The sequence below is a fragment of the Ambystoma mexicanum genome, chromosome 6q (assembly GCF_040938575.1).
Source record: "Ambystoma mexicanum isolate Mex_15411 chromosome 6q, UKY_AmexF1_1, whole genome shotgun sequence".
Classification (NCBI taxonomy): Eukaryota; Metazoa; Chordata; class Amphibia; order Caudata; family Ambystomatidae; genus Ambystoma; species Ambystoma mexicanum.
The window spans coordinates 177160467-177186698 of NC_090937.1; the positions used below are offsets into that span (position 1 = coordinate 177160467).

Here is a 26232-nt window from a genome sequence, read left to right on the forward strand (position 1 = left end):
AGTTTAATGGAAGTCGGGTCTGAATGATTACCAGTAATTGCCTGACCTTGCCTGACCATTGTACTGGGACATGTCGGGTACAATGCTTGGGTATGAGTGGTTTCTCCCAGAGCGGGCTGCCTTGGTGAAAGTATGTGTGAAAGGGGAGCAGGGGGGTAGAGTTTCTAAATATCATATCGGCTAGAATGGGGTGAAGGTGTTGCAGGGAAGGGGACACTGCGTCTCGCAAGCAGTTGTCCCACTCCCCAAAGACCCCTCACCCAGGTGATCCTCCCGCACTGGTCCACCCCCAAGGTCTGGATCCAAAGACGATGGCCGTGCCCTGGCCACCTGAGAGTTAGACCCCCAGGCACTAGCGGATGAGACGGGCTTAATAACAAATCTGGTGGGTTACTGGGAACTAGTGAGTCCCTCCGCGCACTACTGCTCTCCATGGCACCCTCTGACACTAGATGCCCACCTGGGTTTGAAATTCGGCCTAAGACCCCGAGTGCCTCCATTGACGGTAGTCTTAAGTGTGGCATGCTGAAATCACGCTCTCTAGTAGCTGATGCTGTGCACAGCCATGATCTTGTGTCCACCTACCAGTTTGATTTTCTCCTACTTACTGAAACCTGGTTGCAGGAATCCTCTGGTCCCTCTATTGCCGAAGCACTTCCCCCTTGATATAGTCTGGCGCATGCTGACCGCATTGCTGCTCATCCTGCTGGTGGGGTTGCTATCCTGCATAAAGACAGTTATACCAGCCGGTGTAGCACACCGATTCACTCTCTTAAGATGGAATGTTTTCTTGTACATATTGCTATCTCTCCCAAGCTCACTTATACTATTCTTTTGGTTTACCGCCCTCCTGGAGGTGATGCTACCTTCTGTACTGCGTTCCCCGAATTTATTTCAGAACTCTTACCTACATACCCCAATCTTTGGGTGGCTGGAGATTTCAATCTATCTCCCAACACGTTTAACCCTAATCAGGTAATGACCTTCCTGTCTCTTATGGATGACGTTGGCCTTCCTCAGCTGATGACAGAGCCCACTCATCAGCTGGGTAATATTCTTGATTTCATTTGTGCCCCCAAATCTTCTATACTGATTTCCCCTCCCTGCCCTCCTGCCTGGTCAGATCATTTCCTTATTCAGTTTTCTCTCTCTCTCCACTCTCATATCTCCCCGGTATGCAAACATGCTTCTTTCAGATGTGACTGGCGTAAAGTATCTAAACCTGCACTTACTACTGCCTTTTTGAACAAGCTCTCTTCTGTCAGTTCCCTTACCCTGACCTCAATGGAAAATGCTTTCGCTGAAGTAGTCAATGATATGGCTCCTCTTAGAGTGTCCAAAGGAACTAAACATCGCTCTGAGTCTTGGTTCTCTGAAGAACTTAAGCTCAAGAAATTAGCCTGTAGACAGGCCGAAAGGAGCTGGAGAATACACCATCTGCCATCGGATAAGCTAATTTTCCGTAACTTACAGGCTGAATACCATAAAGCCATAATTCTAGTAAAGAAGTATTTTTTTGGCTCTAAGGTTGAAGCGGCCATTAATAAACCTAGGGCCCTCTTTGAATTAGTTGGCTCGCTCTCGGCGCCCACTAAAACAGGCTCGGCGGTGACTCCATCTCAAGCCCTGTGTGATTCACTATCCTCCTTTTTTTCATCAAAAATTGATACTATCCGTGCTGACATTGCTAAAGTAGCCCTGGCTACAGACGAATGTCCCTGCTTCCCCAGGATGCCTGCGCCCACTGCTCAGTGGTCCTCTTTTCCTGTGTTTTCTAATCTTGAGGTACTTAAGGCAATTCAGGGTCTTAAATCTGCCTCTCCTGCTGATGCGATTCTGCCTGCCCTGATTAAAGATATTACCAATGAACTACTCCCTTACAGTACCGCTGCCATTAATTACTCTTTTCAAACTGGCACGATCCCCAGTCAACTAAAACATGCTTTTGTGCTTCCTCTGCTGAAGAAGCCATCTCTGGATCCCGAAGTAATGGCTAATTTTCGGCCTATCTCTCTGCTTTCCTTTTCTATGAAGGTTCTTGAGGCTCTCATCTCCCCCGCCCTCTTCTCGTTTCTGGAGTCGTCCAGGTTTTTCGACCCTTTCCAATCTGGTTTCCGCTCCGGAAGGGGAACCAAAACTGTCCTTAACTCTGTGATGGATGACTTCTCTCGGCTGGTTGATCAGGGCGGGGTTGGAGCAGTGTTGCTGTTGGATTTGTAGGCCACATTTGACACGGTCGACCACCCCACCCTCCTGCCCCGTCTGTCTGACGCTGGCATCTCAGGCCAAGTCCTTGACTGGTTTCAAGCCTTTCTTTCCAACCGGACTCGGTCAGTATCTCTGCCCCCGTTCTGTTCCCTTCCTGGCTTGCTCTCCTGTGGAGTCCCTCAGGGATCTGCCCTCTCCCCCATCCTATTCAACATGTATATGCGTCCTCTCCTGCTCCTTATCTTGTCACATGGGTTCAGATTTTATTCCTATGCCGACGACACCCGGATTCTTGTCCGGCTCAACCTCGCCACAGCTGACACTGCGACTCGGTTAAGGAGCTGCCTGGAAGATCTTGGCACATGAATGGCTGCTAACTGGCTAAAGCACCGTATGCAAGTCTGGTCACTTCAAGCTGCGTATATTGCGCAAAGTGCTCCCCTTTGTGCCAACTGAATACCACGCACCAGTAGTTGCTGCTTTAGTGCTGAGCACCTCGGACTATTGCAACTCCCTCTACTTGGGTCAGCCAGACTACCTTATCAACTGCCTCCAGCTGCTGCAAAATGCAGCTGTTCGGGCGGTCACTCGCCCTCCTTTTGGAACTCAAATTACCCCGCTCCTTAGGCAACTGCACTGGCTGCCCATCGAGAAGTGCATCCTCTTTAATGTGCATTGTGCACTGTGCTTTTTATAAGCGGGGCGCTGAATACATCCAAATGAAATTTCCCTATGTGCCGCCCCTTGCACTCCCAGTCTGCTTTTCTGATTTTCATTCCTCGAGTCAGAGACTCTCGTGTCGGTGGTCGGGCTTTCTCTGTCATTGCTGCAACAACTTGGAACAGTCTTCCACTTCCTCTTTGAATGGTTGACAACCATCTATCTTTTCGTCGTGCCCTTAAGACCTATCTGTATTAGGCTCTTCTGTACTTCTGCTGCCTCTGTATCACTTAGCGCCAAGATACCTTCGGGTGAATGTGCGCTTTAGAAATGTATATAACATAACATAACCTTCTGGTGTCTCACACCACGCACACCTTCACAAGGTTCTACTGTGTCGACAGGGATTTCAGGGAAGAGTCCTGAGTCGGCCAAGCAACCTGTTCACTTGAGGTGGTTCTGTTCCAGGGGTGAGTGTTAGATTGCTTCTGTTGAGCCTTGCCACCTCCCATTGTGTATATGTACGCTGTGTAATCGTTATTCATGTGAATCCATGCAAGACCCATGCTGGAGAACAATAGTTAAAGGTAAGTAACTTAAACCATCTAATAATCACACTAATAGCAAACTACATTTTCCAATATACAGTGTTTTCAACCACCGTTATTGCCATTGCTGTAAATAAGCAGCATTGATATTACCCAAATTATTGGCACTCTTTGAATACATCTCGGAAGGATGAAACGCTGAGCACTTACCTCGCTAAAATGTCTGACTAGTCTATATTCATATTACAATGTGCTTTGTTTGGCCCAGCTAATTAGGTTTGATAATTGAGTTACATGTAGCAGGGGCATTGGAGAGAACAGGCGGACTGTGTGGGCTAGGGTAAGCCACTCGCTAGCGTGCGACCGCAGGCAGTGATATAAGGAATCACTGCAAGTCTTTCGAGACACCTCAGTCGGCAGGTAACCCTGATACTCCTCCTTAAGGACAAACATTTACAGATGGACATTCAGCATATGCATTATATTGGGGAAAACACTGTTTCCTTTTAGCCAAGCTCCAGTGGATACATGGTAACAGAATAGAGCTTGAAGGCGCTCACTACCCACTTTGCCAAAACTCACCGGTCAGCCGCAGGAGGGGATGGTTTTGCTGCGTGGTGTCCCGGATCTCGCTGCACAACACGGGGGGTGTCTCTCGGTGCACCCTCCGGTCACGTCCTGGGTGTCACCAAGTGAAGGTGCGCACTCCCCACTTTACCAAAACTCAGAATAAAGAACACATCCCAGCAGGGAATGAGACCAAGAGATTGGTTCTGCGAGTCATCAAAGTCTTTATATAAAATTCAGCATCCAGAGAACTCTGCTGCCTCGAGAGCGCTCTGGCAAACAATACAAATACAATATGTTTTAAAGGGTTACAGCGTCATCAGTGATGATTTCTATACTGGCTACAAGTTACAGTTTCATTGGTTAGAAAGGAGGTGCACATATATTTCTGTAAGGGCCGACTCCACAGGATTGGCTGATGCTTGGCGGAAGGTGGACATCACGTGGTTCAGCTGGGCCGGTCCATGCGAGGTGAAGGTTGGGTCCGGTCTGGAGAGGCGGCTGGTTCTGGCTATCTAATCTACACACTTATCCTAGAGATGCAATAAACAATGAGCATCAATATACCTTCGAGTAAATCTTAGAAGCCTATAAATTGTACACGTGTGTTTGCATTGTCCCACTTTGAGTCATTTGTGAGGTGAAGGGCGTAGGGGTCTTGCCCCTGCGGTAACCTGTGGGCTGGGATTGATAGCTGTCTGGTCTGGCACATCAGAACGGGAAGGGGGTGGCATGACACGTGTTAGTTTAGGACAGAATATACTGTGACAGGAGTCTGGTTTATTGAGGGCACTCTAGGGTGGTCACCCAGGAAGGGTCATACTTCTGGTACATCAAGAAAATTGCTATGGACGGGAACGGGGTTGACCAAGCAATAATTTTCCATTGATGGGGGTGAGGGGTGCAAGCACAGGTTTGCTGAGATGGATGAACTGCAAGTCATGGTTTGGCGCGGTCACACACAGGACAGTGATCTCAGAGGAAGAGTGAGAATAGATTTTTCAATTGCAACATGTTGTCTTAGAGCATCCGTGAGAAAGGGACTTGGGAGGTGAAAGCGCAGCAGGAAAAAGGTGGGGGCTGTTGGTGTTTCCTGTGCGCAGCGCTGCTGAGGGGAGAGGAGACTTCGTAATGCCAGAATGCGGCCTAGTCCAAAGATGGAATCAAGGGCACACAAAATGGAGTCCAAGTGTGTCTTGCAGTAGCCCCACCTCTGCTTCTGCCAGGACCTTATTCCCCATGGCTGCAGAAGGGCAATGGAGGTGTCCCCCACTAGTACAAGAGCAAGTGGTCCCTTTCGCGTAGAATGTATGTGGGGGGCTCAAACGGCCCCCTCCTTCCTTACATAGGCGAATAACCGGCCAAGCCTACTGAGTGCTGGAAATGGAAAAGAAATGTCCTGGGGGAACCCGCTCTTCTTTGGAGGGTCAGGCATGTGGGGAGGCATGGAATGTGGCCCCAGGACCGGTAGCAGCACAGTATTTTAACAGATCCCAAACCATGGTGATTTGCATAAAAGCAAAGGGCATTATGGGAACAAAAGAATTGCCACTATTATTTATTTGAAACGTGACTTATCGTGATTCAGCAACACACATTTTTGAGGATCAACGAAAGTTGCATTCTGCTGTTTTCATTGGTCACAGTACTCACCTAACAAAAAGGTTTTGCAGGCCATATATATACCAGTTTGGACAGCTGCAGCATAGTATTGGAGGTATTGTCTGTTTCTGCATTAATTCTCACATGGCTAGTGTTCTGGAAGTGGTTTGCTTGTTGAAGCAGCTGGTTGCTCATGCAGCGCGAGAACTCTGCTTCAGAACAGATCTGTGAGTTTCCTGGGCTAGCCCCTGAGCCTGGGGACGGAGCAGCACTGTCTTGTTCCGGCCCAATTCCTGCCCAGGTTTTAACACATACAGCAAGTACAACCTGGGAAGGAATTGGTCCGGAACAAGATGGAGCCATGCACTGGCAAAATGTGTCTTGCCAGAGTGCTGTTCACTGTAGACACCTGGCCCAAACTCCTCCACCCCCGAAGTTGAGGAAGCTCTCTGCCCTTGACTGACATGAGTCTGAGACTGAATGCATGCAGCAATATGCACACTTCAAAATGCATCCGAATGACATCCTTTGCTAATCAGGACAACCCAAACTCAAACAATGAGACAGTCAAAAGCTGTATATACGTCTCATGGTTTGCACACATTTTGTCAATTTCCAGCAATAAGTACAACATTAAAACAACTGAAATGTTGCAGGTCTGCTCCTGTATCTGATGAGACTCTGACCACAAACGGTGGAAGCCGGGTGGTCCGAGGACCAAGGACAACAGCATGTGTGAAGTCTCTGTTGAGCAGTCTCCCACTCTTATTGAGGAGAGTGGGCATCCTGTCAGCCACATATGCACAGCGTGGCTAGGGGAGAATGCTTGCTGGTAGGACAAGGAGCCGACTCGCAGAGCCTCACAGCTCCACCTTACTCAAACACAGCGATCAGCCACTTTTAGCCAATGGCACAACGACCATTGGGCAGATTGGGCTTTACCTCGCCCCACCACCGAAAGTTTGGGTTAAATTTACTTGACTTGATTAACCTACAGAGCAGTGGAAGGAGAGGAGATGAACAATAAACAGTGCACAGTTGCGAAAGGAACGGCAATTACTAATGTAAAGCATTTCATTGTTAGCAACCGCCTTCGTATGCATACACATTAGGCAGTTGAAATCGTGATAGGGTGTTGGCACTTGCATGTCAGGTAAGTGATTGGAAGGGATAAGGGGACATGAGTTCTAAAGTATGGGATTTCAGATGTGAAGGATAGAGTTAACTGCTTGCAACATTGAAGCTGCACCACAATAGTTTTGCTAGACTGTGTAAAGAAGTTGGGCGCACCAACACAAGTTCATTTGCCCCTCCATCCACGCCAGTCTCTGAAGTTGGCGCATCTCAACAATTTAACGGTTAGCTCAAGTCCCCCTGCTTACCCCCAGACATTTTAGTCTAGGTGCACCCCTGTTTTAAGCCCTCAGCCCATGGAGCCTGCAGCAATCAAGCAATTGTTAAATACATGAATGGAAATCCACAACCCCCAAGAATGCCAGAAAGAGGAAAGGAAAACATGAGTAGCTGTGAACACTAAGCCCTCGCCAATCCTGTGCCCGGTGATGATTGGTATGGCCATTTCCCAATCACCATTGAGGCACTTGAGACTGCAACAGCAGTATAACAGAAGGCCGAAGGAGGCTAGCCCCGAGGAAGTTAGGATGGCATTCCAGAGCGTAGATGTGGTGAGCGAAACAGTGAGAGGAAGTGAAGATGAGAAAAAGTGACTCGGCCAGATTTGCACTCTGAGGGAGATTCAGCTGAAAGAGTTTGATGCAAGAAGCCTGCTGAGGGCAATAGCCTGGATCCTGGGGGACCCCAGTGACCCCAGAAATGGAGGAACATCACTTGACCTGTTGGGGGTTGATACTCAAAGATTGGAAGGGAGGGGCCAAAGATTTAGGAGCCAATCTTAGCCTGTAGTGGGCTCAAGCACATGATGGCGACCCTTGGCTGCTGGGTGAGAATAACCTATAACATAGTGGATAGCTCTTTGCACAAGGAGCCCCCATCCAGGTCAAGAGAAACACGCTGGGGTACTTTAAATTCTGAGATGAGTATGCTGAAGGAAGAAAACTAGGGCAATGACCCTGAGAGTATTTTGTTCTACGTAGCGAACTGCGCTCTGACTGCATTTGTTAATCCTCCATCCTGACATAGATAGCCAGAAGTTCACCTGTTGTTGTGTTGCAAAGCGCCTTTCTACAGGTTCTGTAGCAGTTCTTCCCAATCCATATTCATGAAGGTTGGATCAACTCATTAGGAATGTTGAGATACCAGATGGGTAGAATCGGCAGCCTTTTAAGAGACTCTTAATATATTTCCCTACACTGATATTTAATTCTTCTTTCCCCATACCTAGTTTGTTTATATAGGTTACCCAAGTGGGCCATTCCTTTTTATGTCAATCTTTCCCCTTCAGCATCTATCTAGATTCTCCCTGAAATAAATGTTGAACATACATTGTTAGGTTTTGTGCATCTATCCACACCGTTAGCTTTAAATCTGCAATGCACAACACAAAGATAGTGTCAAGCTTCAGATCTTCCTCCCCCTCCTCCTCACCTGAATCTTCAGAGATGGACTCCTTAGGAGCAGCCTCCGTCTTCCTACAGTCCTTCTTCTTCGTAGGAGTCCTGTCCTTGGGTGTTCGGACCTTCCGTTCTTGTAAATAGGGTCTAGCCCCTCCGTAGGCCACCTTGGCAGAGAAGGAACCCTGTCCGCGGGGACCCCCAGGGGGCCAGCCCTAATTCCAGGGAAAAAGCACAAAGACAGAAAAAACCCTGGTTTCCAGATGGGTTCAAATGGGTGAAAGTCTGTTCTCAGTTCAAATAGGTGAAAGTCTGTTTCCAGCTCAAATAGGTGAAAGTCTGTTTCCAGCTCTGTATTTCCAATGTAGAATGTACTGGATTCCAAAGTAAAAGAATTATGGGAAAATCCCACACCAAGCACTCCGTCGCAATGGGTATCACAAGGAAGTGCTGAAAAACTTGGAGAGGATTGGGGTAAGGACACGGTTAAACAGAGATGTAGGAATAACTCAAACAGGGAAAAAGTAATGAAAGAAAAGATAGGCGGAGCCAAAAGATGTCAGTATAAGGAAAAATTGAGAAAGGAACAAGGAAACAAATACAGAGCATGAATAAAAAAAAAAACTATGATAAGAAGGGCTAAGAAAAAAAATGCTTACAGAGCGAGGGAATACTCTGCAAGCGTATTAAGCGGCAGGCGCTGGGTAGCAGAGTAATTTAAGGCGCCGTAGACTCTATATGCCGTTCGTAACTGACAGAAACAGAAAAAGACAGAAATCAGAAAGGAACCAGTGTACTCCACAAGGGAAAAAGGCACTGAGCGGTTAAGCGGAAGAGAGGTTAAGAAACCTGTTATCAGGAAGAATAGTCAGAGAAAGTAAGACGCGGACAGGAGGCGGGAGCCGTATGAATGAAGGTAGGTAAACAAAGGAAGAGGCTACGTGTACATAGGAAAAAAAGTACTTGGGAGACTGCAGGGAAAGATGGCCGAACAAAGGAACACAAGGAAGGTAGAAAAACGGTACAGGGGAGACTAGCAGGAAGAATATGCGGACGTAGTAACAACACGATCTGGAGCGCTGAAAATACAGATACAACGCATCAGGGTGTGGGAGGACCCAGCATTTAAAGAAACGGCCGCCATATTGGGTGAGGACTGGAATGCGCGCAAGGCAATTCAATGCCTCCAGCGCTTCCAGATCTTCCATTCACCGTTCCTGAAAGATAGCCTGCTGACCTGAATCTATTTTGGCTCTATGCTCCAGGATTCATCTACACTCGTTTTAAGGCTGGGCACTTGTTGGAGCTTCCTTTGAGGGATTCAACTGGGAGGTGATAAACCCTGGAACTTGATGCATTAGCAGAAATAAGTTGAATGTTATTACTCCTAGGGAAAACAGACCATGCCACCAGCATCACACTTCCATGTGATGAATGTGCCCTCTCTGGGCGGCATGGAGCCCCACCTTTGTAAAATCTAATCCTGTTAATGCCAAATACCAAAATATGCAATGTTTTTTTTTTCCAACAGATTTCCGAATGCAACATCAACAGTTTTACTTTTTAAAATCATGTCACAATTCCCTCCCAAGATTAAGAAGTGGTTAAACTAGTCTTGTGGTGGGAGACACTTTCCTATTAACCTCTTATGTTTTCATGAATACATTGTCAAGGTGATACTTGGGTGGGGGGAGGGGTGTCAATAATCACTTTTTCCAGCACCAGCAGACACTTTTCTATGACTCGTCCTTTCTGTATACTGTCCCTGTTGGAGTACTCTGAATGCCCGAGGTTAATAAGGGTCCTGCCCCAATGTCCGTAGGTTTGGTTGAGATTAAAGGTTTTCCCTCACCAGAGGTTCTGCGATATGGAACCAACAAGCAGAATGCAAGATGTATCACCTAAGATCTAGGCAAGAGTGAGTGATGGAGAAGGTGAATTATACAACAGCAATAATCTTCTGGAAGTTTATTTCAGGACAGTTGGGTTATGCTTGTGGTGTGTCTTGTCAAGAGAAGCAGTGCTGTATAATCCAGAAAAGTTAATGTTTGTGCGACTATAAACAAATTCAATGAAAGCAAGGAAGTGGTAGGAATAACGAGTTTTAATGAATGTCTTCTCCTTATTTCTCCTCAGGTATCTAGGCTGCCGAACCAGCCGGCTTTGGTGGCTGCAGTCTGTTCTCTCTTTGGATTCTTTGGATTCTCCATCTATCCTATTTCAATGGAGCTCGCTGTGGAGTGTTCCTATCCAGTAGGGGAGGGCACGTCAACAGGCTTAGTGTTCATCGCTGGGTAAGTGGATATCAAAGATTCCCTCTCTGAGGCAGGCAGATCAAAACCATGATCTGGATTTGATCTGGGAAACACACACCTGTGTTACACTTATATTTATCACTGCTCCTCGACTGTTTACATTTTCCGTGTCTGTCTGAGAACTTGTCAGATTATAATAAGCTGTGGTTGGATATAACTGCATGTTTAAGTGGAAACGTCATGACCTGTCCAATGCTTAACCATCTACTTGTGGACAGCGCTGCAGAATCTACACTGAACTTCTGTCTGATCTGGCGGATCAGGGACAGAAGTGGACACTGGGATGACATTTCCAATATAAGTTTATTAAACAATAGGAATAAGGTTTATCTGCCCCCAACACTTGTGGGCATTCCCTTTCTTTGTGAATAACTAAGGTGCTAGTCAGTCATCAGGAAATGTCCAAAATAACGACGTCTCCTGTCCAAACTCTGACCCTACCAATAATCTAATAAACTAAGGTCAGGAGAATGACTCTCTTCTCCTGATGGTGTGTGTAATGGTCTTCTTTAACTTTCAGAGTTCCTCTCAATATCCAGTCTTTTAATAGTCTCTGGTCACCTTCTGTACCAAGTTTTGTAATTCTCAGAATATATTTGTTTTTTCCTCTATCTTGATGTGCTGTCCTCCATAGTCCTTTCTTGAACTTTGGTCTATTAGTGGCTCCAGGCTGTTTGGTTTTGTGTATTTTGGTAAGATATTCTCTCCTAGGTGATTTTCTGTTTCTTTGTTCTCATAGGCTTCTCTTGCCTTTACTTCATAGTATTTTCTCTCATGTATTCTTGCATAAACATGTCTCATCCCCTCCTCCCATGGTAACTTTACATCAGTTTTAATATTAACTCTTTCTCAGGACCACTCGGGATTCTCTTACTCACACCATTATAGTTCAAGTTCACCAATTCTATATTTTGACTTTCGTCAGTTTCACTGGACGAGTTTTTTTCCATGTTATATTCCAACTTTCATCAAATTCACTGGGACAAGTTCCTTTCGAATGATAACAAATCCCCTACGGCCTCCTGGTCCTCCCGGTTACGTCTGTCCTTACAGGGCAACGTCTCTGGGGCCTGCAGTCGCTTTGGACCATTTATTTTCTATCACTTCTTTGTCAACTCGTTCTCTCTGCCCGCTCGGTGTCCCGGTATTGCTTTGGATACCCAGACAGGTAGCTGCATTCATCTGAGTGCTATCAGTGTTGTTGAGGGGGTGGGAAGGCCTACCCACCATGAAGGTTCTGTGGTCTCGCCACCACCGGAATCGGGGTTCTGTTACTCTCAACATCTCTCGCCTGCATACACTGGTGCTCTCGCATCTCTCTCTAGCACAAAGCAGTTCTGAACTTTGTGGGCTCTGCGACTCTGCTCGGCTCCTCCTCCATCAGGTGTTTCGTTTCCAGCAGGTGTCCCTTGATGGCCTACGTGCCTCTCTCGATTCTGCCTTGTTCAGCCTCTATTTTCAACCTCCTCGTCATAGTCAATTGGAGGTGTTTTCTTAAAGTGACACATTCCTTCTCTTGAGGATTATGGCATACTTTGTTAATCTTGAGCCAATCTTTTAAAGGTTGTTGTGTTTTGCTAATCGGTTCGTCCCATGTATGTCATCACAGGGAATCCCTTGGGCAGTTCCTCAACGGAACAGCAGTCCTTGTCCCCAAAGGGGAAGTCTCTCCTAGTGAGGTCCCATTTGCCCAGACACGTAGGGAGGTCTTGCTGAGCGGGCTCACCTCCCTATTCTCAAGGGGGGGAAGATCCCCTTGGGGAGAAGGGACAAATTCCCTAGATTTGTCACACTGTTTAAATCTGTTTCTGAGGCTTGTGAATCCCTTTGGATTCACATGTGATTCATAGGCCACCATCTAGCTACTGGTGTGGAGTGTTATATCTTGTTTTCAAATTCTAAAAAGGGGTGTTGAGAGGGGAGTGCCTGTCGCACTATCGCTATCCTAGATGTACGGGTATGCATGATTCCTCAAACGTGAAGGCCCTCAGATTGTTTATTTTTCTGGCATTAGATTGGATGTAAAACTGGGAGTTCCATTAATTTGGAATATCGAAAGATCGAGTCCCAATGAAGGACTTTTCAAAGCTGAAGCAAATTCTCAATGGCATAGAGTCAAGTGGCATAGGTGACCTCCAATGAGAGTGCTTTAACTCTGAAGGTTCACACCTGACTAAGAGGCGAACACAGAGAGTGGGGGATAAAAAGCTACAAAATCATGTCTTTTTAGTGGAATGCCTTTGAAAACCCATAGTTTTGATTTTACCAGCTCACTCAAGTGCTTTGGGGGTCCCATGGAGAATACTCCCTTTAAGTTCTGCCCGTCGTGTAACGCAGTTAACTCCGAAAGACATGCACCAAGTGTGCAACAGTTTTCTTCTAAGTTACCATAACGTTTCTTGGTGTTGTGTGTGTAATCTCTAGAGAGCAAAGACGTTAAAGGAGTGTAAGATCAAACACTTGGTGGTTTATGTCATGCAGACAGAAAAATCCATGTGTGAAGCTGCCACGGCAGAACTACAAGTCGAAGGACCGAGCTTCGGCTTCGAATGTGATACAGAGGAACAAAATGTTGATTGTTTCCCTGGAACCAGCCTCCAACTGCATAGGGTCGACGTCAACTTGTGCTGTGGCGGCATCTCCTGGCATACATAATGCTGCGCAGGATAAATCTAGGAACAAAACTAATCCAAATGATGCCCGTCTGAGGTTTGCGTCCGATCACTTGACCTCATCAGCGCCACCTAAGCCGGCGGTCGAGCACACAACGCCTATGTTGAAAATTAAAACAAAAACTCAGAATCCCATCTGAAATCTGGTGCAGAACGCAGGCTTGACACACACTTGGAGATCCCAAAATGTCTCAAGACACACACCATAAAACAAAAGTACATAGATGGATCGACACCGAAATCCTTTACAAAAACATCTTCATATACGTCACTAGAAAGGGAAGAGACACTTATCTCGAATATGCATAAGAAAGGTGACACTTAATCCAGCTCAAACAAAACTGTTTCACCCAAGAAAAGAGAAAAAATATATAAAATGGCACCCAGCGACCCAATGTATGCCAGGGGTCACTTAAAACCAGATTTCCAGGTTGTCGCTACCTCAAAGAAAAGAAGCGGGACACCATTTTCAACCAACGAATATCCAACAGGCAAGGAAAGTAAGAAGATGTATGCTTTTTGCCAAGTGGTTGCCAATTCTGTAGCTTCTGAATTAAGAATTTCTAATGCCCCAGCTCTAATGGTGAGATATAATAGAGCCCCAACCAACGAGTTAGACAAATTGGAGAGGTCAGAGCTACTCAAAACGGCCCTGTTAAAAATAATTACTGGGGGTTATGTGATAAACCTGAGGGAGTCCTCACATTTACTCACCCTGGGTCCTCTGGTCAGTTGGCCATGGAAAGACTATTGCTCTTGGATCCTGACCCTGGGGGTGGAGAAGCCAAGGTGCATCACCTAGGTGGAGTGTCCTTGGGGATTGGGAGTGGGGTGCATTCAGGCGAGACGCGGTATTCCACATTTTCCTTTCAGGGAGGAACCCCTATGCCAGAGACGGTTATGGGATATTGTTTGCCATGTCCCATTGACCAAGAAAATGGCAGGATACATTATCAGTCCAGGTGTACTAGAAGGAGGAGGAAAAGGAGTGAGATGCCTTTCTGTGAGTGCCAGGAAGAGACATGGTATTCTCCTTTCACTTTAGAGAGTCAACCTAACCTCCCCAAAGTCTTTATGGGCTATTACAAATCATCTCCCTTCATTTCCCCACCTTTGTCCTTTAACAGTACTGTGATGAGGAAGAGGCGACGAGGAGTAATGACCAAAAACAACTCCCATGTCCACTTTAACACTGGGACGAGGAAGAGACTTGCTAAAAGCTATGAGGGTCAGGCATGCCCTCTTAATCAAAGTTGGGCAGAATTAGACAATGGTACGCACCTGCAGCCTATTGAAGGACTACAGGTGTATAAAATGAGAAACCAAGAATTGAACAGAGAGAGAGACCTGGGGAACTGTCGAGGCAGAGAGCAGCAGGAAACCCCTGAAGACTGGAGGCAGGCGCAGTGGAACCCGAGGCCTACCGACATCCCCAAGCCATGGGGAGCCTCCGTTGCGAAGTGGGAGTAAACGAAGCTGCAGCGAAGCCAGAGCAACAAGGACGCTGTGTCTGTCCTCGCAGAAGCAGAGGAGCTGCCTGCGCTATCCGAAGCCAAGCTCCAGTCCACAGGCGAGCGGGGCTCGCGGAAACAGAAGCAACAACCGGAGCAGAGGACAAAAGCAGCAAGAGCCGCCGGAGGAGGAAGCCGACGACCGGTGGGTGCTGGGAAAGCCACTCTGAGTCCGGGGTGCTCCTGGCTGTCTGCAAAAGCATAGAGCAGCACCAAGGGAATAAATGCTTTAGTTACAAATGAATCTGTGATTCTAAGTGAATGCAGGAAAGGCAAGTTGTGCCAGGCACAGTAATTGCCAATATTGAATAATGAAGTGAAAGAAAGTAGCAAATCAAGTTGAATTAAGGACTCCAACTACAGAGTCCAGTCTGAGAACACCATTTGTTTGTTGAATAGCGAACTGATTGAACCCTCACACCATGCTTAAAGCACAGTAACCTACATACTTGAAAGAAGCTAAGCACGAAGGTGGGGAAAAGGGTCACCAAAAGTGAAGTGTGAATAAGACCCTGAAATACAATGAGACATTAAATGTGTACACAACAAGGGTGCCAAGGACTGGCTTAGATATATGTGCTACTCTATGGCAAACCTAAAAGGCTGACGCAAGGAAGCCAAGTTAAGGAAACTCTAACACAGAGGCAAGATACTGAAGAGCCTATGTGTGAGCAGGAGAACTAAGGGTTTCTGGTTGCATCACCTGTGATGGGTGCACCGTGTTGTCTGACAGCTACGCCCAGGCCAGAGAACCCCGACGTTTTGGAAAAGGCTAAGATAAATATGCAAAGTGTCAAGAAGGAAACCCTGAGCTGTGAAAAATTGTTGGAAATTACCTTGAGGACAAATTCTCAAGACCATTTCTTTTGTGATCACTGTTACATTGAACTTGGGGAAGGGAACCCTGAGAAAGGTGTGGAACTGTATTACCTTGGGTCCAAGAGAAGGTTACTTGAAAACTGTTGTGAACGTGTTTGTACTTGAGGAAGGGGAGCTGAAGAAGAAACCCTGAGCTGGAAATAGCTCAGAACTTTTCCTTTGGATCACTGTTCAGGTTATGGTTGACATCCCTACCCATTGTTTTGCTTTAGGTGTGAGGGCAAGCATAGATTTTGAACACAGACTTTTAAGTTGAACTTACTGACACAGACTATCCTTAGTTTCTTTAGGTAGGGAACTTCCACCTTATCATAGGGCAAGTTAGGCCTTACACCATCCTGACATTTAAGTTAATCAAAGTAATTTTCTTAATATTGAATCTGTTGTCTGTGTCGTACTTAAAGAAGCCTTCACAGTAAGCAATCAGCGAATGCCATAACTAAAAATGCTCTTGATGCAGCCGACTTAGCTGGGAGAATTGTTGCAGGAACCACCACTATTAAGACATTCATGGCTCTGGGTTGATGTTTTAAAAAAGACACAAGCAAGTTTCCATGATAAACCTATAGAGGAATCATGCTTACTTGGCAAATGAGTGGATGTGGCTCTTGACAAAGGAGCATGACACCATCAAAAGCCTAGGCCAAATAACAGGGATAACAGGGGCATCAAGTAATCAGTGTTCTTTTCATAGTCCGGCATTTACCCAACCAACAAGCCACTTCACCTACCCATCGGGTAGCTCTTGGTTTTCTGGTTCAGGCACATGAACTCAGTTACACAGAAGCCCAACATCAACAGCGGTGTCCGGTCAATTGGTCGAAAACATTCTGGTCGACTGCAATTTGGTCGACACCATTTGGTCGAATGCCAAATGGTCGAATTTTTTTTTTTTTTTTTGTGTTTTGTGGGTTTTCGTGTGGGGGAAAAAAGAAAAAAAAGGGGGTTGGGGGGGGGGGACCCCCCCAAAAAAAACCAAAAAAGGGGTAAAAAAAATAAAAAAAAAAAATTCGAACATTTGGCATTCGACCAAATGGTGTCGACCAATTGTCCTGTCGACCAAATGTTTTCGACCAATTGACTGGTAACCATCAACAGCGACTAGGCAGAGCATGCAATGGCCAATATCCTATCGGGGCAGTCACCGCTGAAAAACAACTCACCAGTGACGTCTGCTCCTATCTTACCTCCGTGGGGGGGAGGGTAGAATAGCTTTGTACACCCACACAAGGGCATAACCTTAGACACGTGTTTTTTGAGTATGGTCAGGGAGGGCTACTATGTAGAGCTAGTAGCCAAGCCATGTGTCCTGTCACCAAGAAATGGGAGCTTGCCTCAAGAACACCTGACAGTCCTCCAGGAAGAGATTCAAGCACTCATTCTAAAAGGAGCTATGGAACATGTGCCTCGAGGACAGGTAAACCTGGACATTTCTTTTTTATACTTCGTAGCTCCCAAAAATGTCATACAAAAAAGGGCTGTTCTAGTCACAAGGTGAACAAACACATATCAAACACCAGAAATTAAGAATGACAATCCGGCAGGACGTCATGCCGTTGTTGATGTAAGTAGATTATAGGACTACATGGGGATATGAAAGATGCATATATTTATATTTCAATGTTGCCAGGTCAATGCAACTGTGTTCGCTCCAAAATAAATCCGACATTTTCAGTGCAAAGTGTTCCCTTTTGGAATTGCGTCAGTATCTCCTGTATCAACCAAGCTGCTTGCAGTCTTCGCAGCACATCTGCACCTTAAAGCCGTTCCAGTTTATGCTTATCTTGACAACTTTCTGACAACAGGAGAAAGTGTGAACAGTGTTTGCAGAACACAGAAGAAACAGTCAGTTTGCTCCACTGTCTAAGATTCTCAATCAACAAGAAAATCCTGTCTTGTTCCAAGTCAAAACAAAATGTTTCTACGATCAATATTATAAACTCAAGACAATGGCTTATACATCTTTAAAAACCAAGCCTTGCAAATACAAATACCATTCTACTCCCAGGGTAATCAGATAAAGGAAAAGTAATTATGCTGCATGGGATGATGGTCTTGTGCATTTGTATCATCCTGCATGACTGTCGCAATATACTCTCAATACAGCAGTGGTTTTTCGAACAATGGTCTCAAAAAGGAGAGTGGGACGATTTAGCAGTAGCCTCACAAGAAGTAGTAAAAAGCCTACAATGGTGGTACGAAAAGAATATGTTGCAACAAAGACACGTTGTTACACTGCCAGTACAAGTAACTATTACATCAGATAGATCAGTGGCAAATTTGGGGGGCGCATTGTCAACAACTAACTGCCAAGAGAAGTGGGCACGCCAATAAGTCATGCACCACATACATTGGTTGCAATTACTAGCAATCAAAATGGTGCATTACTCTTTCCAGAACATCCCAACAGGAAAGGGCATTCAATACAGACCATAATACAGCCATGTTTTACATCAACAAACAGGGATGAATGTAAAGAGATCTATCCCGATCAGGAAGATAAATGTAAGGGTGCAGAAGTAGGAGACTGACACAGAGGTGTCATAGTGATTGCTATAGATTTTTATTGGCTTATAAAATTAAGAGAACCTAACTTTCCCTATCTCTGAGGGGTTTTCCTGCCTCAACTAAAATACTAAGAGGGACTGTCAGAATGTCCTTGTAAACTAGAGTCCACCGTTGTGTGTCAAACTCTAATTTTGCCCCTTACACTTATAACTAAACTAGAAGGTTGCGTCAATGTTCCTAGTACAGGAGAATGACTCCCTTCTCCTGGACTGGGTGGCACAATTCTGGTTGTAAGTTCTTAACCAGGGGAATGACTCCCTTGCCCTGGTCCCAATACTTCACAAAGAAAGGGCTGCCAATCCTATAACACTCTGTATCAGAAAGTACACTGTTTCTTCACTCCAGGGGGAATTACTGCCTTTCCCTGGATTCCTTGTTCCTAACACAGTACTGACCTTGCCAGGGGAATGACCCCCTTCCCTGGCCCTCAGGAGGATTCCATACTCGGTTCTCTCAGTTGTAAAGAGAATGACTCCTTTCTCTTGACTGTGGCTTTTCTCCAACCTGGGGAAATGACTCCCTTCCTCGGGCTTCTTGGCTTTTCCCTGTGGATGTAGCACTACCAGGAGAATGACTCGATACTCTGAGTCTGTTGGTTTCACAGTCACTTTACCTTCAGTGATACTCCGGGGCAATGACACCCTTGCCTTGATGATCCTTGTTTCACCGTTTTCCTTCTTTCTCAACAGTTCATATTTTTCACCCAGGTTTCCCCCAGTATAGCCCACTTTGTCTCCTTGTTGGTCACTCTCCTGCTAAGTACTGCCTTGAGGAAGATGACTTGTATCTTTCTCCTTGTTTGGGTGCAGGGCCCAGACCCATATTTCTCTGTCCTGGTAATTTGGCAGACTTGGTTCATCCTCCTGCCAGGTACTTCCAAGAGGGAGATGACATCTATCTTCCCCTTTTTGTTTGGTGTTCGCGTCACAGACCCTTGTTTCTCTTCTCCCTGCATCTCCAAGACTTGGTATTGTTGCCAAGTATGTGATGAGGAAGATATTCCCACTCATTTTGGTACAGGGGCTTGTTCCCCTATGGTTAACAGCCCCCACAGTTCTCTGCGTGGTACCAATTTCCTTTGGTTTTCCCAGGGTGCGTGGCCAGGTCTTCCTGGGGTGCTTCTCTCTGTATCTGGGGTGTGCGGGTGTCTCCACATTTGGGTTCTTTCACCTTGCGGACCTATCGCTTTGTGGTGCGGCCAGAAGCTTCTGTTCTGCTTCCCACCTTCGAGTCCCTGTTTGCCAACACTCGGTTCTGACGTTGTGTGGGAAAAAGAAGATTGCTGGTTCTCCTGAATCAGGGAGCGAACTGCTCTCTGTTCCTCCCTGTTCGGCTCCGCATCTCCTTCCAACTTCCCGGGCTTCACGGTCTTGCATTCTGGTTGGATGCTTATCCCTTTCTCGTAGTCCTTCCTTACTTTTTATGAAAAATGAGGAACCATGGCTCTGCGGATGTCTCTACTGCTGCGGTTCCTTTTGGTCAACGTTCTTCATTGTTCGTGTGCTCCACTTCGTCTCAGTAGTTCTCTGGTCAGTATTCAGTATTTTGTCAGTCATCTTCGTCACAATAGGGGAACTGTATGTATAACATATGGATGAACTAGAAGGTTTTTTTTTTATGTGATGATGCTAAGAGGTTTGGGAGGGTTGGAGTTAGGGTGTTGTGGTTGACCCTACCTAGATGTTAATAGTTATCCCCCAGGTGGCGAGTCTGCCCCCCCCTCCCCCCATGAGATCCTCCTGCTGTGCACCACCACCAGAGGGACTGTTGGGTAGCAGCCGGGCCTACGGGAAGTGGCTCCCCCTAGGGAGAAGTGACGACATCTAGGGATTTGTCACAACAAAACAAAAATTTGATCTCCAGCCTGCACACAGAATCTTAAATAAACAAAATGGGCAATGTTTACAGCCCATCTACAATACAAATGTATGTCCTATGTGTGAAAGGCCAAAGATTAATATTTCCAAATACCAGAAAGTATCCAGCAACCTTTTATCAAATGGAAACCGTCTAATCTGAGAGGAAAAGCACAGCATGACATAGAAAAGCATAAACGGAATTGGGCCTTGCATTGTATACATTTTCCTTCACAGGACTGGGAACCAACCTTGTAGAAAGAAACCTACACAAATGTCAAAAATAAGTGTCTGCAGGATTTTTATGACAAAATGTTTTAATGTTCTGCTTTAGGTGACAACTGCAACATGGATAAAAAGTTTACTTAAAAAATGCTAAATTTTCTGAATACAGCATCCACTTTGGGCAGAGAAACCAAATGGTATTCCTTCCCTCCAACTCATACAAAAACAACTGAGGTGGTGACTTACAAAGCAGGTTCCCACAACAACAAAAAAATGTCAAAGTTCTTACAGTCCAGCTTCCAGGCCGGAGTGTCCTTTTCTTGCAAGCACTAAACCTGAAGGCCGCGATTTACAACTACCATCTGTCTGTGAGCTTGCGCTAAAATCCTTAAATCTACGTTAAATTCATCCTGACCACCACTCCCCTCTACTAATATGATATTTCAATCAGCCGGGCCTCTCCTTAAGGAAGCTCTTCACACCCGGGAAGACCTACAGTCTGTTGGAAGAGGCAGATGCTAAAATCACTCAAGGTGGCATGACATAAATGGTACCAGCCTAAATGTAAAGGACTTACACCATGTCAACAGCACTCTCTGGGTTCCCAGCTGTAGCAGAGGCACGGTATCACAAGTATGACACGGACACAATAAGTGCAATTTGTAAAACCTTTATTTCAGTTTCTGGGGTTGGAAAACTCCTACTCTGCCCTATAACTGAGATGGGAGTAGTCTCGACCATCAGACGATAAACCAGTCATAGTAGAGTCCGTCAAATCAAAATGGCCTATGCTAACAAAACTTAATTCCTGTCCTATCTCATGTACAAACAGTGTATAATGGGGAAATGTATGCAAAGGAAAAATCAGTGTTCAAATTAATAAAGGTAGCTAAATCAGCTCTCCTCCCCACGTTAGTGTCACGACCCTCGCCCAAAAACCCCCTCTGGCAAACCCATTGGCCAGGTGGAGTCAGGACTCGGGCCTCTATAGCCTGGCATTCTCTTCAAAAGCCCTCATGGGGCCAGACCTGGCGCCTATTGCGCCAGGCTCATACACCATGAAAAACAATGTGCTTGGGAAATACTTTATTGTATTGTCAGCCAGCATGGAGGCATCCACATAGCTTGGTTCCTAAGAACCAAGCTATGCGGTCTAGTGTTTTGGGTGTGGTAGCCTAGGGACTACTTTACCTGGACTATTTTGTTGGGGCTATTTAAACCACACCCGAGCAAGACAACACGCTTCGCGTTACTTTGCAGCTTGCAACGTGACGCTCACCGTGTCCAGCTATTCCCTCGAACCTCGGAGAAGCAGAACCTGCAAGGAGACAAAAGGAACATCGTTAGCAGCAGCATCTTACCTGCAGTCTTCATCTTTAAACACTCGCAGCTACTGAGAACAGCTTCCTCGAATCTGCACGCCTCCCGGACAGAATGACCTGAAAGAGGAAGATAGAGGCAACATTAAAGAAAGCAGTAGATACATTTACAAATTACGAACTGCTCAAAAGGCTTACCTGGCTGGTCACCTCTCGGCTGGCACCACTCTGGACATTCCACTCGCGCTGAAGAACACTGCGACCTACAAGGAAGGAAAACACAGGTTAGCAAAGGCAAGACTTCGCAGCGCTGCGCATAGCGCTTACTTACCGCATTATAGCGCTCTTAATGCGCCATCATTTACCAGCGCGGCTCAACCAAGCCAGTTTGCCGCGCTGAAGCTCCGCATACCTAAGGGAGAAAAAAGAGACATTTTAAACAAAGAAAGGCATTCAGGATAGAAGCAAAACTAAAGAACAGCAATAAGATCTACCTGAACAATATCAAACGGGCCGGCGTCAGTGAAGTAACTGGACCGCACTCGCCCATGAAAGACAACACGCCCCTGCAAAGAAGGCAGGACGGAGAGCACGCCTAATTCTACCCCAAGGCAGAACCTTCCCCGCAGACCACATCAGGGCAAAGCTGAGAAGCATACCAGCGAGTAACCTGGCTGGGTGGCGTCCCTGTGGATAAAAGGTGAGCGTAACTGTTGGACCCCACGGAGTAAGGTGGTCTTTGTAGGCAGAATGACATACTCTGGCTCTGGTTCTCAGTACAATAAACCATTCGAAAAACATGGATCAAGGCATGCCTGGCCTTCCATGTTAAAGTTTCTTGTTCGGACCTCCAAATACTGTTTCAACACAAAGTTCCTGTAGATCCCCTCTGTCGGGTTCAGACCTCTTCAGCACAAAGTTCACGTAGGTCCCCCTCTGTTGGGCTCAGACCTCTTCAGCACATAGTTCAACAAAACTTGCTAAGGGGCTCCCTTCCTCAAGCTTATTACACTTCGGGCCTCGGGTGTCGAAGACTTTCGAATGTGTGTGGCTTTCTTTGCAGATCTCTGCAGGACTACTTTGACTTATAGCTCAAGATTCACCTTCCACTCTCCCGTTCTCTAGGAGGTAATTGTGCTTACTTTTGTACTTCATTTGCTTTATCATTACAAACAATGCATCTTTCACAGAAACATTTGAGTGGGTTACTTCCTTTCACCAGACCACTCCGTTACTCGGTATTGCTGATTCCACAGCTGTCTCCAGTAGGGAACTCTTGGGGTTTTTGACCTGCTGCTCTTGTCCCTTGATCCGTCGCTCTGCTCCAGTAGGTTTGCCTTCACCCAGGAAGTGCTGCTCGTACTCGTGTTCTGCCTTGCTCAGAGTGTCTTTAGGTGTTGCCTTTTATTTGCGTGAGGAGAGCTAATTGGTATCAGGTGTATGCACTTGAAGTCAAGTGCCTGACTTCGCCTGGCACGATTAATGGGACGTGTCCAGTACGATGTATGAGAGTTAGTCTTGTTACTCTGTCACCCTCTTCCTTGACCCAGTGTTTGTGTAAAAAGGGGTGGGGGTTGGGACCTTGGAGAATCCTACTAAATAGGATGGGGTAGATGAACAAAAAAGAGGGGAATAGCGCGTCTCACCATCAGCTGCCTCACCCCCACTCCCTGAAGACCCCTCACCCAGGTGATCCTCCCGCCCTGGTCCACCCCTAGGGTCTGGATCCAAAGGCGATGGCCATGCCCTGGCCACCTGAGAGAGATCCCCGGGAGACTAGTGGGTGAGACACTCTGGTCTTTCAAACACTTCATCTCTAAAACCAAGGACATGCTATCCACCCTCTCGGATTCTCCTGCTTTTCCCTCCACTCTCTCCTGTTCCTCCGGCACCCCTGTGGCCACCCCCCCCCCACCAGCCCCTTCTCTGCCTTTCCTCTCTTCTCCCCTGACGAGGTGTCTGGACAAGTCTGATCTATGAAAACCTCATCAAAACAGGCTCTTCCCTGTTCTTCCAAAACCAAGGACCACATTGACACCCTCGCTCCAGCCTTGGCTGACTTCTGCAACCACTATTTCACCTCTGGAACCTTCCCCTCCCCCTGAAGCACTCTTGTGCACCCTCTTAAACCCTCAGCCGACCCCTCCCTTCCAGCTAATTTTTGCCCGATCTCTATGCACTCCTTTCCTGGGCAAACTCCTGGAAAAGCTGGCCATCTCCCAGCTTAATCTTCACAATGAATCTGTTGGTTGTCGCCAGGAGCACAGAAACTGCACTCCTAAACATCTGTGAAGAGCTGCTCTCTAACCTTGATTCTAATCTCCCCTCTGTCCTCCTACCTGATCTCTCTTCTGCCTTTCACACGGTCAACCATGCCATCCTGCTCAACCGGCTCTGTGATAACCTGGGTATCAATGATTAGGCTCTGGCCTGGCTGACTTCTTTCCTCTCTGACCGACCCTCCCAGGTCCAACTTGGGTCCTTCCTCTCCTCTATCTCTCTCTCTCCACCTCTGGTGTTCCCCAGGGGTCTAACCTATCTCCCTGGTTGTTCAACCAATACCTGGCACCTCTCGCCCACTGCATTGCTGCTCTCTGCTCCAACTTCCAGTGCTATGCGGATGACACTCGGCTTGCTTTCAGGATCCCCTCTGTCGCCTCTTCTCCTTCTCTCATCCCAGATTGTCTGCAATCCAGGAGTGGTGCGCCGTCAATTATCTCTGCCTGAATGCCAGTAAGACAGAGATTCTCCTAATCTGCACACCTACACCTCTTTCTCGCCACTCTCTGGCCAGCCTCTCTTGGCCCTCCGCCTGCTCCCACCTGTGAGGCTAAGAACCTCTGGGTTGCCTTCGACTTCACACTCTCCTTCTCTCCTCACATTTCAGACGCCTCTAAGAAGTGAAACTACCAACTCGACCTCCTCAGAGATATTCTTCCTTTCCTCTCCTTCCCCCAGAAGCTCACTGTCTCCAGAGCTCTGGTTCTCTCAAGGCTTGACTACTGTAACAGCCTCCTTTTAAATCTGCCCGCCTCTACTCTCTGCTTCTGCAGCTCATCAAGAACAGGACTGCAAGACTTGTCCTTGGCCTCAAGCCCAGGGATCGTATCTCTCCAGCACTGAAATCTCTCCATTGGCTCCCAGTGGCTGCAAGGATCAAGTTCAAGAACCTTTGCATTGTCTGCAAGGCCTTCTGGGGCCTGGGACCAAAATATCTCCAGCTTGCTCTTCGGAAGTATCCTACTCGAGCTCTTCGCTCCTCCACCTCCAACTCCTTGAGGGTCCGTTGTTATTCCAAGCAACGAGTTGGGGGCAGATCTCTCTCTTTCACTGGTGCCTCCCTCTGGAACCGCCTCTCTGCCTCTCTGAAACTTTAACAGAACCATTTCTGATTCTGGAAGCAGCTCAAGACTTTCCTCTTTGCTTCTGCCTTCTCTCTTCCTCTTTACTGCTAATCTCCTAAAGAGGCGACAGAAGGGATCCTGAAAGCAAGCTGAGTGTCATCCGCATAGCACTAGAAGTTGGAGCAGAGAGCAGCAATGCAGTGGGCGAGAGGTGCCAGGTATTAGTTGAACAACCAGGGAGATGGGTTAGACCCCTGGGGAACACCACAGGTGGAGGGAGATGGAGGAGAGGAAGGACCCAAGTTGGACCTGGGAGGGTCGGTCAGAGAGGAAAGAAGTCAGCCAGGCCATCTCTGATTCCGGAAGCAGCTCAAGACTTTCCTCTTTGCTTCTGCCTTCTCTCTTCCTCTTTACTGCTAATCTCGTGTCTGATACTGCCCTGGTTACCTGGCTACCCTCTGAACTACGCGCCCAGGTCCCTGCCCTCCCAGATGCACACCTGCACTGCCTCCTGGCAACCCCGCACTTGGGGTTGTAGCTGCAGCCCTACAGTCCCCCTTCCTGCACTTATCTAACACTTGTTGTCTGCACTTAACCCCTGCACTGCCACCTGTTGGCCCCTCTTCTTGTTTTTCAATGTTTTGATCCTATGTCTTGCACTTGCTTCTCTCTCCTCCCCTTCCCCTGGCACGTTTCCCCTTACCTCTCCCCTGCACTTTGCGCAATCTCAATGTCACTTGGCCTATTAAGATTGTTGTCTTGTCCTCCCTTTGTTCCCCTCCCTTGCCTCGTCGCGCCTTTAAACACTTGTGTAAAGGCACACTATAAATGTCATATCATATCAGCCCTCTGCTCCAAGAGGAACTGATACCATCTGGCTGTACAAGCCAGGAACAGGTGTGACATTTCAGGTTATTTAATATAACGGGATGAATCGAAATGTGAAAATTGTATAGGGAATCATATTTTTGCTTGTAAATTCTGAACGGAGTATAGGCAAATGTGGATAGTTTTGTGAAAGTGATTTATATATCCTGCCATCCGCTAGCAAGCCTGTTCCTTTGAGATGAACAAATACGCTTTAGTGAATAAAAAGCCAAAATTCATAACTTATCCACCATAAATTGTGTTAAGGAAAATCATTTGAGAGCAGTCTGATGAACTGATTAGTAACATGGTTACATGTGATGAATATATTTGAAAAGGTTACAATTGATTAATGTAGAAATCTCTAAAATGACATTGCATCAAATGTGAGGGAAACTAGAATTGGAAGTTAATCCCACCGGACTGCCCTCCTCATTAATTTAGTATTTTTTGGGACTTATGTTTAATGGAAGAACTCTAGGAGATTGCCCAGGGCAGACAAGGTGGTGTCTGGGATGCAAGATTAGTAGCCTTGATTACTTATTTGGGAGTAATGTATG

At 46.6% G+C, this 26232-nt stretch overlaps 1 protein-coding gene across 4 annotated transcripts in view; it reads left to right on the plus strand.

Moving 5' to 3' along the window:
* The window catches only part of SLC49A3 (solute carrier family 49 member 3), a 684087-nt gene that overhangs the window by 499228 nt on the left and 158627 nt on the right, over positions 1–26232 (plus strand). For all 4 annotated transcript variants that reach the window (XM_069630598.1, XM_069630601.1, XM_069630599.1 and 1 more), the window contains one exon: positions 10253–10410. In XM_069630598.1, coding sequence (XP_069486699.1) covers positions 10253–10410 — 158 coding nt within the window. The remainder of the gene's footprint in view (positions 1–10252; positions 10411–26232) is intronic.